The sequence below is a fragment of the Microcebus murinus genome, chromosome 6 (genome assembly GCF_040939455.1).
Source record: "Microcebus murinus isolate Inina chromosome 6, M.murinus_Inina_mat1.0, whole genome shotgun sequence".
Taxonomy (NCBI): Eukaryota; Metazoa; Chordata; class Mammalia; order Primates; family Cheirogaleidae; genus Microcebus; species Microcebus murinus.
The window spans coordinates 15,725,534-15,739,277 of record NC_134109.1 but is presented as its reverse complement, the minus strand read 5'-3'; the positions used below and the strand labels follow the sequence as shown (position 1 = coordinate 15,739,277).

The 13,744-nt window shown below is 46.8% G+C and overlaps 1 protein-coding gene across 2 annotated transcripts in view; it reads right to left on the bottom strand.

Moving 5' to 3' along the window:
* The window catches only part of KCNK10 (potassium two pore domain channel subfamily K member 10), a 128,750-nt gene that overhangs the window by 65,047 nt on the left and 49,959 nt on the right, over window positions 1-13,744 (bottom strand). For both annotated transcript variants that reach the window (XM_012773999.2, XM_012773998.3), the window contains exon 2: window positions 8,250-8,584. In XM_012773999.2, the coding sequence (XP_012629453.2) occupies window positions 8,250-8,584 (335 nt within the window). The remainder of the gene's footprint in view (window positions 1-8,249; window positions 8,585-13,744) is intronic.

The following is a 13,744-nucleotide window of genomic DNA, read 5'->3' as shown; positions in this document are numbered from 1 at the left end:
TACCCAGGACCACAGTATGGTACCCAGTCCTCACACTCAGCTGCCTATATCTTAGATTTAAATCCTCCTCCACCAAACCACAGTGGAGTCAGACACAATGAGCACAGCCAGTGAAATGAATCAGTAAGCCAGAGGCCAACAGTCCAATATCTGGGCCTCTCATGAACTCTCTCTGTGTGTCAGGAAGGTCACAAATTCAGGGAGGGGGTAGGGATGGGGCTCCATGTCAGAGGGCAAGCACTGACTCTCACAGAGAGGCTTTCTCATTATATCCTTTGAGTGGATTTTCCCTTAGGAGGATTTTGTCTTGATCCAGTTACGCAGTCTTTAATGCCACTGTGTCAAGCCAACGACAGAGTATGATTTAGAGAGAGCATGGGCTCTGGAGTTGGAGAGATCTAGCTAGATCCAAGTCCTAGATCCAAGTCCTACTTTACCAAGAGGGTAAAGCTCTTGTGAGCTACCTAACAAGAGCTTTACCCTCTGTAAAATGGGGCAGTAGCAGTGGCCACCTCTTGGTATCATGGGAGGGTCAAAGGAAGCTCAATCATATATGCAAACACCCTAGTACCCAGCCTGCACAGAGTCAGTGTTTAAAAAAAGGTGTCAACTGGGCCAAAGTGGCTCATGCCTATAATCCTAACACTCTGGGAGGCTGAGGCAGGAGGATTGCTTAAGCTCAGGAGTTTGAGGCCAGCCTGAGCAAGAGTGAGACCCCATCTCTACAAAAAAAAAAAAAAAAGGAAAGAAAAGAAAAATTAGCTGGGCATGGTGGCTGCATGCCTGTGGTCCTAGCAACTCAGGAGGCTGAGGCAGGAGGATCGCTTGAGCCCAGAGTTTAACATTGCAGTGAGCTACAGTGACACCACTGCATTCTAGCAACACTCTGTCTCAAAAAAAGAAAAAGAAAAGAAAGAAATGGTGTAAACTGGAAAGGGAAGAGGGAAGGAGGGATAGGAAAAGATTTGTTAAAGGATACAAAGTTACAACTAGATGGGAGGAATAAGTTCTAGTGATCTATACCACTATAGGCTGACTGTAGTCAATACTATACTGTTAATACATAATTTCAAATAGCTAGAAAGAGGATACCGAATATTCCCCACACAGAGAAAAGATAAATATTTGAGATGATGAAGATACTAATTACTCCGATCTGATCACTATACATTGTATGTATTGAAGCATCACTATGTACCTCATAAATATGTACAATTATTATATTAAATATGTTGGTTAAAAAATTAATTTTTTAAAAAATAAAAAATACAGTAATAGGGTATTGGGCAGGTGGGAGGGGGGCGGGGGGGGGGGTGGGTATATCCATACATAATGAGTGAGATGTGCACCATCTGGAGGATGGTCACGCTGGAAACTCAGACTTGTGGGGGAGGGAGGGAAAGGGCATTTTTTGAAACCTTAAAATTTGTACCCCCATAATATGCCGAAATAAAATAATAATAATAATAAATGGTGCCAAACAGTACTCATCAAACACTGTTTAAGGCCCAAGTACCAACCAAATCACTTGAGACTCTTTGGAAAGGATAGAAACCCCTAAGAGGCCATAAAGCAATGGCAAAGTCCCTACTCGCCAACGTAAAACATCACAGAACCCGTCAGGGAGGAGGAGACGTAGCAGGATGAGAAGAGACATCTCCCAGGGCTCACACTCCAGGAGACTCCAGATCTAGCCCACGCCAGGCAGATCGAAGCTTCAGGACTTTCTCCAGACAGCGACTACCACGAACAGAAGGTGCCCATTTCGAGGTCCAGAGGCCTCTGAGAAGTGAAGTCATTTGCCGGAGGCAAGGACTGAAGTACGCCAGGGAAAAGTCAGCCTGCTAGGCAGTGAGGGAACCTGCTCAATCTGGGGGGACAGACCAACCTGCCCCCAAAAATGCCATCTAGTGAGAGAGGAGTAAATCCCTGTTGTTTGCTTTTCAGCTGGGGAATTAGAATGGAAAATCCCACATCCTCCCCGGTGGGCCCCTCATCCAACGCTAAACCCACTCCCCTGAAACACCCTCCCTTCGACGCGACTATGGACCAGGAGCAATGACAGCCACATGACCCCACGAGCTCAGCCGAAGGCACTGCGTCTTAAAACGTCCAAAAATGCACATCCTGAAAAACGACCACTGCAAATCATCATCCCTGCAGGCCGAAGCACTCATTCTTCCCTTCCCCGTCAGTCCGTAAAGCCGCTCACGATTTCATTCTTTGTGGATCACAGAAGATGAATGTTCTATGGCTTCTCCAAGACTAGTCAGTGCAGGAGCTTCGACACAATGGCACGGGGAACAGGGAGATAAGCAATTGTGGTAAGTGAGGGTATCAGGCAGGTTCTTGGGACAGAGTGACTGTCAGATCAAGTTCAGGGAAACTGTACCTTCGAAAACACATTTAATTTACTTTGTTCCACGAACAAAGAAATGTAAGTACTCCAGGTACGCTTATCTTTGTCTATTCAGTTCGCTTTGGAGAAGAAAGACGGATGTGGAAGGAAATAGCATTTCCTGAAAGCCGGTGACAGGCAAGGCACTCTGCCGGACACTGTGTGTGGGTCATCTCCTCCACTCTTCCCAGTAACCCGATTGAGAAGGACCACCTGATCCTTTTAATACGAGGAGAAGCCTTAGGCTCAGTAGGGTTAAGGGATCAAGTCTATCTGACGAAATGCACGTGCACCTTCTCCTCCTGACACCCGCCTTCTGTGAAAATGCAATATTCGCCACTTGAAATGCCCTAGCTCCACGGCAGACAGCCCAGGTTTCCCAACTCATTTCAACTTCTCCCTCTCAGCATAGTTGGGGGGTATCGTGGTCGACACAGTGAGCAGTACAGCACAGTGGGGAGATGGGTGGGCTCTGGGGTCTGGCTTGCCAGGACTCAAATCCCACTCTAACCACGTATTGGCTGTGTGGACTTGGATAAGTCACTTAACTTCTTGGAATGTATTTGCTCATCCATCAAATGGGATGGTCATGATAGAATGATGGTCATTGGCTATCATCATAGATGATAGTCAGAGGCTTATTGCAACAGTTAAATGAGCAAGGACTGAAGCACTTAGAACAGAGCCTAGAGGAAAGTAAATAACCAATAATGGGTAACTTGTATTTTTTTTTCATTACACCAGCTCTGCAGAAAGACTCCCTGTGACGATCATCTGCACACTCTCTCATATCTCAGGGGTAAGATTCCAGAAATGGATGGATCTCACATGTCCTCTGTGAGCTGAACAGCTGACCCCCAGCTCGGGTTAAGTGGCTTGCCCTAGCACACCAAACTCAGTCCTAGTGGAACTGGGATGAGTGTCACTGTCTTCTTTTTCCAGAAGGGTCTGTACTATTAAAGAGGCCTGACTATTCTTCCTGATTGGGGTTTAAACAACAATCAGGCATTGGGGACATAAGCCCTTTCACTCAGTCACACCTTGGAATCAATGGTCGCCCCAGTGGTCATACAACCTGCTCCTTCAGGGCTGCCTGAGTCCAGCTGGGTCTCTGAGATTCTCTGGAATTATGTCTCTAACCACTCAGAGAACAAGCAGGGGAGACAGAGATCAATGAAGACAGCCCTAGTGTTAATAAATGTGAGGCTGAGTCTCCCCCAAAGCTCAGGATAAAGATGATTACCTAGGTGGCTGGGTAGGCCCTCTAAATGAAACAGAAAACCGCTATGCTGCTCCCCTGAGTTCAAGCCACAAAGACAGAATATTATGGTAGCAGCAGCTCAGCCCATCCATGAGGGAGCGATTTCTGTGAAGGGTACTTTGCAATTGAACAGCAGAAGCAAAATCTGTCAACTAGAAAGCTTAGGATTTGAAGCTCTGAAGGGCATTTCCAAAGCTGCTTTTTTCCCTTGAGCACAATTCCAGGATGCACATAACATAGGAGCTTTCTCGTTTCTGTTTTTCTTCCCTCTTTAACAAATAAGCTGTAGCACTAACAACATCGAAAAGTTACTGAGCTTTTTGGTTTAATCCTCAAACCCCCCTAACAGGTGGACACTATTAACACAATCTCCATTTTACAGAAGGGAAGCTGAGACCAGGGATGACTATGATATTTGCCCAAGTCCCACATCCCATAAGTGACAAAGGATTTAACAAGGAAAGGTTAACTCCAGAGCCTGGAGGCTCCAGTCCACGTGGGGCCTACGTGGCCTTGTTTGAACAGGCAGGGGTACGGAGCACATAGCTGGCACTCCAGAAATCTTTGATGAATGGAGAATGAGTAATTTTCAAGTTTTCTGTGTCGACTCTATTAAATGTAGCCTTTTCTCTATCTCTTAGCATCTGTCAGCTATATGATGTTTCAATTTTCTAACTTGTCTTCCTTCTCCTAGTTTCTTCCTATTCTTTGTAGAATAGCTGTGGACTAAAAAGGAGATAAGTAGCTCTATTTGCCCCACTGGGGCTCCCATGTTTTCGTATCTTTCAAATCGTTCTATTCCAACAAATTTTAGTTATTGGTTTGCATGCCTCTTCCTCCAGGGCTTCTCAACTATTGACATGTGGGAATAGATAATTCATGACGGGGGTTATGCTGAGCACTGCAGGAGGTTGAGCAGCATCCCTGGCCTTGGCCCACTGGTTGTCTGCAGCCCCTGCCCAGCTGTGGCCACCTACAAGCTCTCCGGACATTGCCAAATGCCCCCTGGAGGCGACATTCTCCACCCCACCCGCCACAGTAAGAACCACTGCTTGAAACTCTGAGCTCCCTGAATAATACTAACAGCAGTAACAGTAATCACTCTGCTTTCGTGAACATTCACTTTGTGGAAAGCATGCTTTAAAGCCTTTCTCATGAATCACTGCATTTAATCCTCTCCACTCCCTAAGGGCCGAGGATTTTAGCCACGTTTCACTGGTAATGAAACCGGAGTGCAGAGAGGAACTTGTTCATCTTTTCTATCGCCAACACCTGGCATATTACCTGGCCCAGCAGGACTCCAGTAGCAATTCAGAGAATGAGTGGATGGATGGATGAGACGGTCCCCTCCATCTTTCCTCACTTTTCAGGGACAGTGGCCCAACAGTGTCCTCCAGAGCCCAACAGTACTCCATAAAGTGGTTTTAATGTGCCAGAAATCCATGCCTAGCTAGGGCTCTTCTACGCTATCCAGGCATTTTATGGGGGTCATGTGATTCTGGGTACTCTGTTTTTGTTATTCATAATACGAATCACACCTTACAGCTTAGCTTTATGAGAAGTTCACTCAATCCAGCCAAGAGACATGACCAAATAAATGCCATCAATCTATTTTCTACCCACCAGTCCTTCCTTTCAGACTTGGGTGAGATATAATAGTACCATTTCTCCAGCTTAGAACCCAGCACGCTGAAAACCCTTCTGAACGTGAAGACAAATTTCTTTTAAATGCTGTGTTTCCCGTGAGCACTAGACACAGTGATGCTCAGAGGCACACAGTGTAGGAACGCTTCCCTGGTCCCTACGTGTGGACGCCTTCCTCCTTATGAAGCTATCAGGGAACGGAAGGGCAAACCATACTGATTTTGTTCTTGATTGACACAGATTCAGCAATGAAACCTGCTTAATCTTATAGTGAGAAAGACCACAGATAAGCACCAGTAGAATCCTTAACCCATAGTAGATTGATCAGAAAGTATGCCAGGTCCAGCACCGACACTCGAAGGGTACAGGAGGAAGAACTAGAGAAATGCTTGCTGTTAGGGAGTCCAGTGATTTCTGACTGCTAAAATTCTGGAGAGTGTTAAACACAAAGCAAATGTTCAAGAGAGAGTGGAGCTTCTTATAAAGCATGACCTACTTAAAGGGCTTGTAGACTCACTGAGCAAGGCAGTGTTGAGGGAGACAGACCTCACTTTGAATCCCAGCTCTGTCACTTGGGTGGCTGGAAAGTTATTTGGCCTCTTTTAGCATCCTCACCTGTAAAAATGGGGATAATAATACCAACTTAAAAGTGCTGTTGGAAAGATTAAATGAGATAATGGGTATTAGGTGCCCAGCTCATAATAGGTGCCTGATAAAGGGTAGCTTTTTTAATTGTTATAAAATTATCTTAAGTGTATACACACCCATGTGCACACACGCACAGAGACACCTCATTTCACAGAGAATCTCTGAGGTCAAAGCAGGGGGCAGGTCTTCATGGCAGCACCAGAATTAGGATGTCCACACTCCCCCACCCCGTCCATTCTGGCCTCTGAGGTCTTTCATAAAGGAGAGGGTCAAAGAATGGGCAATACAGAAATACTGAATTTAATCAACAAATGCATGGATAAGAACAGATATCTTGTGGCATCAAAAATGTTCAGATTTACTAGATTTACTTTCATATCTCACCCCAAAAGCATCTATCTATTGGGCAATAATTGGATGCAAAGCAATGCATGGACCACACATGGATACAAAGATAAGAAGACACGGTCCCTTCTCCTCAAGATATCACTAAGGAAGGAAAATTCAAGTGTGATACTAGATCCACTTCAGACCACCTATGAGGTTACTATACGTATTACAACTAAATAAAAAGGATCCCAACACATTTCACAACATGTATAAATGCAATTAATTAAATTCCTACTTAAAACTACTCCAGAATTGTTTCCTCCATTCCATGGCACCTGAGGCCTCAAATCTGGCACTGGTACAAGATTCCCATCACCATCTATTTGGCAGTGTTTTCCCACAAAATTTAAAAAAAAAAAAAAAAAAAAAAAAGACAAGGCCAGCCAAAGAAATGATTTCTTATGAAACAGTTAATGTGAAATGCTGCCCCTGGATTTTAGCATTTAAAAGTTTTACATTTTGCTCAGCTTTTGTTGTTGGCAAAAAAAAAAAAAAAAAAAAAAAAAAAGTTTTACATTTTTAATAAAAATATAGGACATAGTTATGAAATTGTATTTATTCCTGGGGGTGGCACTTGTATTATATTTCTGCTTAAGAGTTGAGGCAGATTGTTAAAACTAACTAAAAAGAATATGATTACTATGAAAGTGCTAGATCATAAGCAGCATCAGAACTCCCCAACCCTATCAGTGTAGTTTGAAATAAATAAATATTAATAACAAGCCAGCCCAGACTGGTGACTCCTACCCAATCCTGGCTGGTGGTAGTCATTAGAATTTAATGCGCATCCTCCCAGAGCCAGAAGGAATTGGGGAAGCTGTCTTTTCCACCCCTCTACCTTCCAAACTTCAGAACCTTCAGAAAGCTGACACTCTCCCTTGCCTCCATAAATGTCATCACCTTCCTCCAAAACCTGCTCTTTGTGGATCAGGAGGGTGTCTGGCCCAGGAATCAAACTTCCGGCTCAGGGGCAGTCTTCCTCCTTTACCTGCCAGGCGAAGCCTCCACCTGGGCTCTCTACCATTTCCCATGGGAACGGGTTCCGTCGCGGGCTTCCCAGACTTCCCGATCACCGTGTTCCATTCTCTCCCATCACACCACCTTAGGGGACTCTCCGGCTTTCCTGCAGCCCTGCTCCACCACATCCTACCCCTCCAAGCCCACTCCCACCCTCCAGATCCCACTGCCTTGCTTATTTAGGCTGCATTCCAAGATCTCTGCCTCCATTTTTCATGCATCTTTTTTTCCTTAATATCCAAGGGATGTAAAGACTTTAGCACACTGCCTAATACACAGTAAGTATTCAACGCCAGCAAGCCTGATGATTCCTGTTACTGTTATCCTTATCATTTCATCACCATAAAGCCGCTAAAATGGCTCGCTCGGGCCACCAACAGCCTCTTCATCCTCACACCTGGTGGCCTTTTCTCTACCCCACCCTCATGGACCTTGCACAAGGGAATGCATCCCTGCTTGCTTAAAATTCCTTTTTTCTTTGGCTTCTAGGACACCTTCTTATCCCAGCATCCCACAGACAGTTCGGAACCAGGACGTTAATCAGCACACACAGGTGGACTTGAACTTGAAATCCCAAAACTTGTTGGCCTGATGCTGCCTCTGGCCATTCACCCAAAACCAGGAGACACGGAACACAAGCCTGCTCCTGCGTCAGGGCCCTTGCATTTGTGACCCCTCTTCCCTGACGGCACTGTCACATGCCTCACTCTCTGGCTTCTTCAAGGTCTCAGCTCAAACGCCACCTCCCCTGAGAAGACTTCCCCGACCACCAGGAGTGTCTCAACCAAAGGCAAAACTCGGTGACCCAGAAAGACAAAAGCAAAGCTGTCGTGCCCACCGTCCCCCCCCCCACCCCCAGGTTGCTGTATGGTCGACTCACTCCCTGCTCACCTGGATCAAGGTCTCCAACTCCTGGGGGCTCACACACACGTGATCCCGCAGGAATTCCGCCTTCTCCAAGGCGATGGTGTTCTTCTGGCTGCTCTCAAAGGGCTGCTCTAGCGCCCGGAAGACGAGACCACCGGCGACGAGGTAGACCACCACGACCACGAAGATGGCGACCACTGTCTTCCACTTCATGACGGTCTGCAGGCCCCCCTGGGAGGCACCTTCCATTCTGGCTACCACCGTGGCTCGGGAGGAAATGGAGAGGCGTGGAGCCGCAGGTTGCCCGTTAGTGGCACTCTTGGGCTGACACGCCGGCGGCGCTGCTGCAGGAACGGCCACTGAGGAGTCAGGGTAGGGGGACAGGGGAGAAGAGAGTTTATCAATACAGAGCACAAAACTAGTCCGAAACAAAGCGCAGATGTCTTCCTTGAGCCAGCTTTCAAACGTGAAGATTAAAAATCGGCTCGCCAAGCCTGCAGTTAGGAAATTTGATCAGCTGCTAGGTGGCCCGCCCATTGGAGTTCTAAAAAATGAGCACCGAGAGTCTTAGCTTTTTTTTTCAAAAAAGAAAAAAGTATATGTATTGAGTTTGAAATGCTTACATTTTCCTGCAAAGGTCCAAACTGCAAAGCCATCTCACTGTTATTTATAATTCATTTCCTCCCTTGGTTTCCTTCTCTAAAAAAGTGTGTAAGAAACACGGTAAATAGCCGTGTTCTAAAACAGATGTATTGTTCAGCTTGGAGAAGAAATAAATAGAAGGATACCCAGCTACCCTATCCAAGTCCCAAGGGCTAAGGAATAGCAAGAGCAGGGAAGAGATGAACATCTTCTAGCGACTTTAAAAGTCCCTCTTGCCACAAAGCAAGGGAAAGAAGGATGAGTTTGCTGTAAGGGAGAAGAACCAAAAATCAGAGACAGTAAAGGTGGTTTGGGTCTCTGAAGACTGTCAGTAGTAAAGACAAAGACAAAGAAAAGTGGAGGTTATAAGGGAAGGAAACAAGTGATGTTTTATGTCAATTAACCTTTTCCTGGAAAAAAATAATAATAAAATTAGATCTTACCTAAATGTATTTCCTAATAGAAAATGTGATGACTTAGATGTAACCACTCCTGATCTATTAGCAAGAGAATTCTTCTTCTATTGTTTTCCAATGCGATGCCATTGGAAACGAAATTTCTCATGGTTTTCAGAACACAAAGATTTCTCTAAGGTCCCTGTTCTCTGCACGAGCAATTGTATTACCTTGGAAATAAATATGTTAAGCTGGAGGCTTTTCTGGGATGGCAGGAAGTTCATGCCGGTGTCACACACGTAACGCTATCATGCATTACAGAAATCTGTCCTGTATAGCGACGAACAGCCATTGCACTTCAGTTTCGTTCTCCATTTCTTTTTCTAATCCTTATTATGGCCTCTGCAGTGGTGCAGCCCAGCTGTTGTGTAAATAAGGTATCAGGAGATGACAAACCTAACTACCAAAGTGGGACAGTCCAGTCCAGTCCAGTGGGGGCTAAACTGCCCAATCTGTGTTGGGAAAGCCAAGCAATGTCCCTCCTCATTCAAAACACCCATGATCCTGACAACATCTGGCCATAGGGGTGGCCACTTAAGAGAATCAAAGTCAATAAACCTCTATCTGCTTCTCCCCCTAGACTCTAGAAATCAGCTTTTTGAGAAGCAAGCTGAACATCAGTCTTTTTATGGTCTATTATTCTGTCCAATAAAACCATTCAATGTTAGATTTCCCTCAGACTTATATGACCACAAAAATTGTCTGGAAACTCTGATTGAAAGATCTATAAATTTAGAATCAGCAACCTGGGCTTTATTGCCTGGCTAATCCTTCCCCAAAGACACTGCATTGGGGTTCCTCCTTGCCCTTGTTGGTGCTGAGAAGGTGAGCCTGTCCAGGGTGGCATTTCCCATTCTTCCACCTCCTCGTGTATCTCATCTCTTGGATTTTTTCCCCATCCCCATGGCCAGCAGCCTCTCCCAGGCCACCAATCACATCCTGCTGGGACCAATCCGGCAGGCTCCTAAAAGTGACCTTCCTGCTTCCATCTGTACCCAGCTTCCAACCATAAATCTCAGGTTAAACTCCACTTCTGGGAGCAGCTCCTCCCCCATTTCCCTTACCCCCTCTGTCACAAACAGAGAAAAGGCCTGCAAAGATGTCCACACCCTATAATGCTCAGGACCTACCACTATGTTACCTTACGTGCAAAAGAAACTTTGCAGATGCGATTAAGTTAATGATGTTGAGAGGAGAGGTAACCCCGATTATCTAGGTGGGCCAAGTGTAATCACAAACATCCTTATAAGAAGGCAGCAGGAGGGCCCGAGAGGGAAGGGATGTGAGGACAGGGGCAGAGGCTGGAGCAAGGCAGCCCCGGACCACGGGCTATGGTCCCTCTAGAAGCTGGAAAAGGCAAGGGAAGGATTCTCCCTTAGCACCTCCCGAGCAACCAGCCTTACTTACGCTTCGATTTGGGCCAAGGGAGACTGATTGTGAACTTCTGGCCACCAGAACCAAACGATAATAGATTAGTGTTGTTTCATGCCGCTACGTATGTGGTAATTGTCACAGCAGGAAACTAACACACCCTGCACTAGATTAGGGCTTCTTTGCCCTGCACTCGCTGCACGGTGCTGCTTGTCCAGCTCGCCCATGAGACTGAAAGCTCAGGAGGGCAGGTGCCCTGTTTGCCCCTCACCTCTGTGTCCCCTGGGCTCTGCACAGCACCTGGCACACAGTGGGAGGCCAGTCGATGGTGGTTGAGTATGAGAATGAAGTATGGAAAGAAGGAATGTTGGCACATCCGAACCACACAGATGTGGATGAGCAGCATCGAATAGAAAATGACTAGACACTCCGGCAATCCTGAACAGCAGGGCCTCGAGCACAGCGGCACTCTGTTCACACCTCCACACCTTGGCAGACTTTGTTCTCTTGGCCGGTAATCCTCTTCCCACCCTCATCTGCCTGGCAAACTCCCACCCTCCTCGGTCTCAGCCTAAAGCCACTTCCTCCATGAAGTCCTCCTGGATTCTTCCAGGAAGATTCAGTGTGCCAACACTCTCCACTAGCCTATAAACCTCCCGGAGTCAGAAAGCTCATCTTTTAATCACTGGGGCTCCATCTCTCGCCACAGTGCCCTGCGCAGAGTAAATGTTTGCTTTCTGTTGTTGTTGCTGTCTTTGCTGTTGTTCTTGACAATTCCTTCAGATTACACACAAACGCCCTATCAGAATCACCACCATCCTCAATAACAAGCATTTATTTAGCCCTGAAGGGGCACGAGGGGCTGTGCCATGGTGGGGATAAGCCATGGTCCCCAGCTTCAGAGGGTTGCCACTCGGCTTAAGGAACACTCCACAGAGCCAGGTGACTAAAATGAGCTTAAAGCCTCATCACGTGACAGACAATGGCCTGAGTATGGAGGCCAGTTGGAGCCTGGTCTTCCTAGCTGACCTGCACCATGGAAGGTTCCAGAGCTTCTAGCATCCCTGAGGCTGGGCAGAATCAGACTTGAGAAAGGTCTTTTCAGGCACCAGTTTGCTAAGAGACTGTCCCCAGGAGCAGAGTAGAAACAGAATCCACCAACTCCTGAGCTTCTAAAGCACCAGGGCAAAAACCAGAGTTTCAGTCCCAAACCCAACAGTGCCTGGATGACCTTGAAACTGTCACTTAGTTTTTCTGTTTATCTGTAAAATATGAATAATAACAGCTGCTTTTTTAAAAGAAAAAAAAAAAACCTGTACAGGGCTCTCAGAAACAGCCAACGCGCCGCCCCAGTTTACTGACAGGAGCGTATTTGTAGACATCAGGAGTCCCGGCAAGGACCTCAGAATGTTACAAAACCTTTTGTGCATTTGAGTCAGTCGCTTTAGCAAATGTGACTGCATATTTCGATGGCTGGAAAAGGATTTGGATTGTGCTTACATTGGATAAATTTTCCAAGGGTGTTCTAACCCATTTCTTCTCCTCAGATGCCATGGTCGCTCTAGCTCTAGTACAAAATTGCCCTGTGACCCAGGACAAGCCACTGGAGACCCGTGAGCCCGGAGCCAGAGAAGCAGCACAACTGGCCAGATGGCGAAGAGGATGGTGGTGAGGAAGGCGACGGGAGCCCCGGCTGCTACCTACTGAGCACGTCCTTGTGCCTGTCACTCTGATAAACACTCTGCTCACACCGCTGCATTCGGTCCTCGCTACGAGGCATGATCACGCTGTGTGAGTCCAGGTCGTCCCAGGGAAGCAGATGCCAAGAGGGGATTAAAGGCACATAAATTTTATTAGGGGAAACGTGTGTGTCAGAGACAATGAGAGAGTCCGGGAGGCTAGGACAGTCGTCAGACACTCCGTAAGTCTGAGCCCAAGCGACGGAGAGAGGGAAGGAACCCGACGGAGAGAGGGTAAGCGTGCTAGACCGCCTGCAGTCTAAGGAGGTTCGGCAAGACCTTCAAGGAGTTCTTGAGCCACAGTGAGCCGTCTGGGGAGTCCTGTGTCTCCCAGGAACCATCCTGCCGTGGCATCCCTGCTGCGCTCTGTCCCCGGCTGGGAGCAGCCCGTGGGAAGTGAACCTGCGATGCAAGCCCAGCAACGATTTCAGGGCAGCGGCGGGGACCCTGGTCAGCGACACGCCCTCCAGTTGCAGGCCTGCAAGGGCGTGCTCACGGCCACCACACAGCCCCCATCACAGATGCAAAAAAAAACTAAGACCCAGACAGATTGAATGGCTAACCCCAGGGCAAGTGGCCAGAAAGGGGAGAACCCAGGATTAAAACTAGCATAGTCTGACTTCCAAGTCTGTTCCTTGAAGCGTCAGAGCAGGAAAACAGGAAACAAAGCAATTCCAGGTGGAAACAGCCTTTTCTCAAAAAGTGAGAAAAGCATTTGTTTCACACAGGCATAAAAATATTTTCCAGTCTATGAGATCGATTGATTCAGTCTCCCAGCAGCAACGGGATTCTTTCCCATACGGTGTATCAATAATGGGTGGATCGTATAAAATCCAACAGAAAGGTGTCTGGCAGCAAAAGCACTGCCAAGAATTGATGAGAAAGGAAATGTTGGAACGCTTTTGTCTTCAGCCCATTTTCATTTTAAAATGTTTCCTCATAAATGTTGACACGTTTCATTTTTACCTAAATGTGGGCGGATGCTGGCGTGGGGGCGTGCGTGGAAACCTGCTTTTTCGTGGTTGAACAAGTTCTAAATAATTGTATATTATTCAGGCTTTCTCAAGCCTCATAGGTTTCACTGCATCATCCATTCACGCATTCAATCAACAAACATCTGAGATTGCCCAGCACCACGGGGCCACGTAACTGAGAAAGGCACTTCTCTGCCTTCAGAGGTAGTGGGAGAACTGACAAAGATCTCATGCATGCAGGAACCTATTTTATCGTCACCAAACCTTCTGTGGAAGGCAGTGATTATTTTCTGGCCCTCGTTGAGAGATGAGGAAACTGAGGCCCAGAGGGGTGTGAC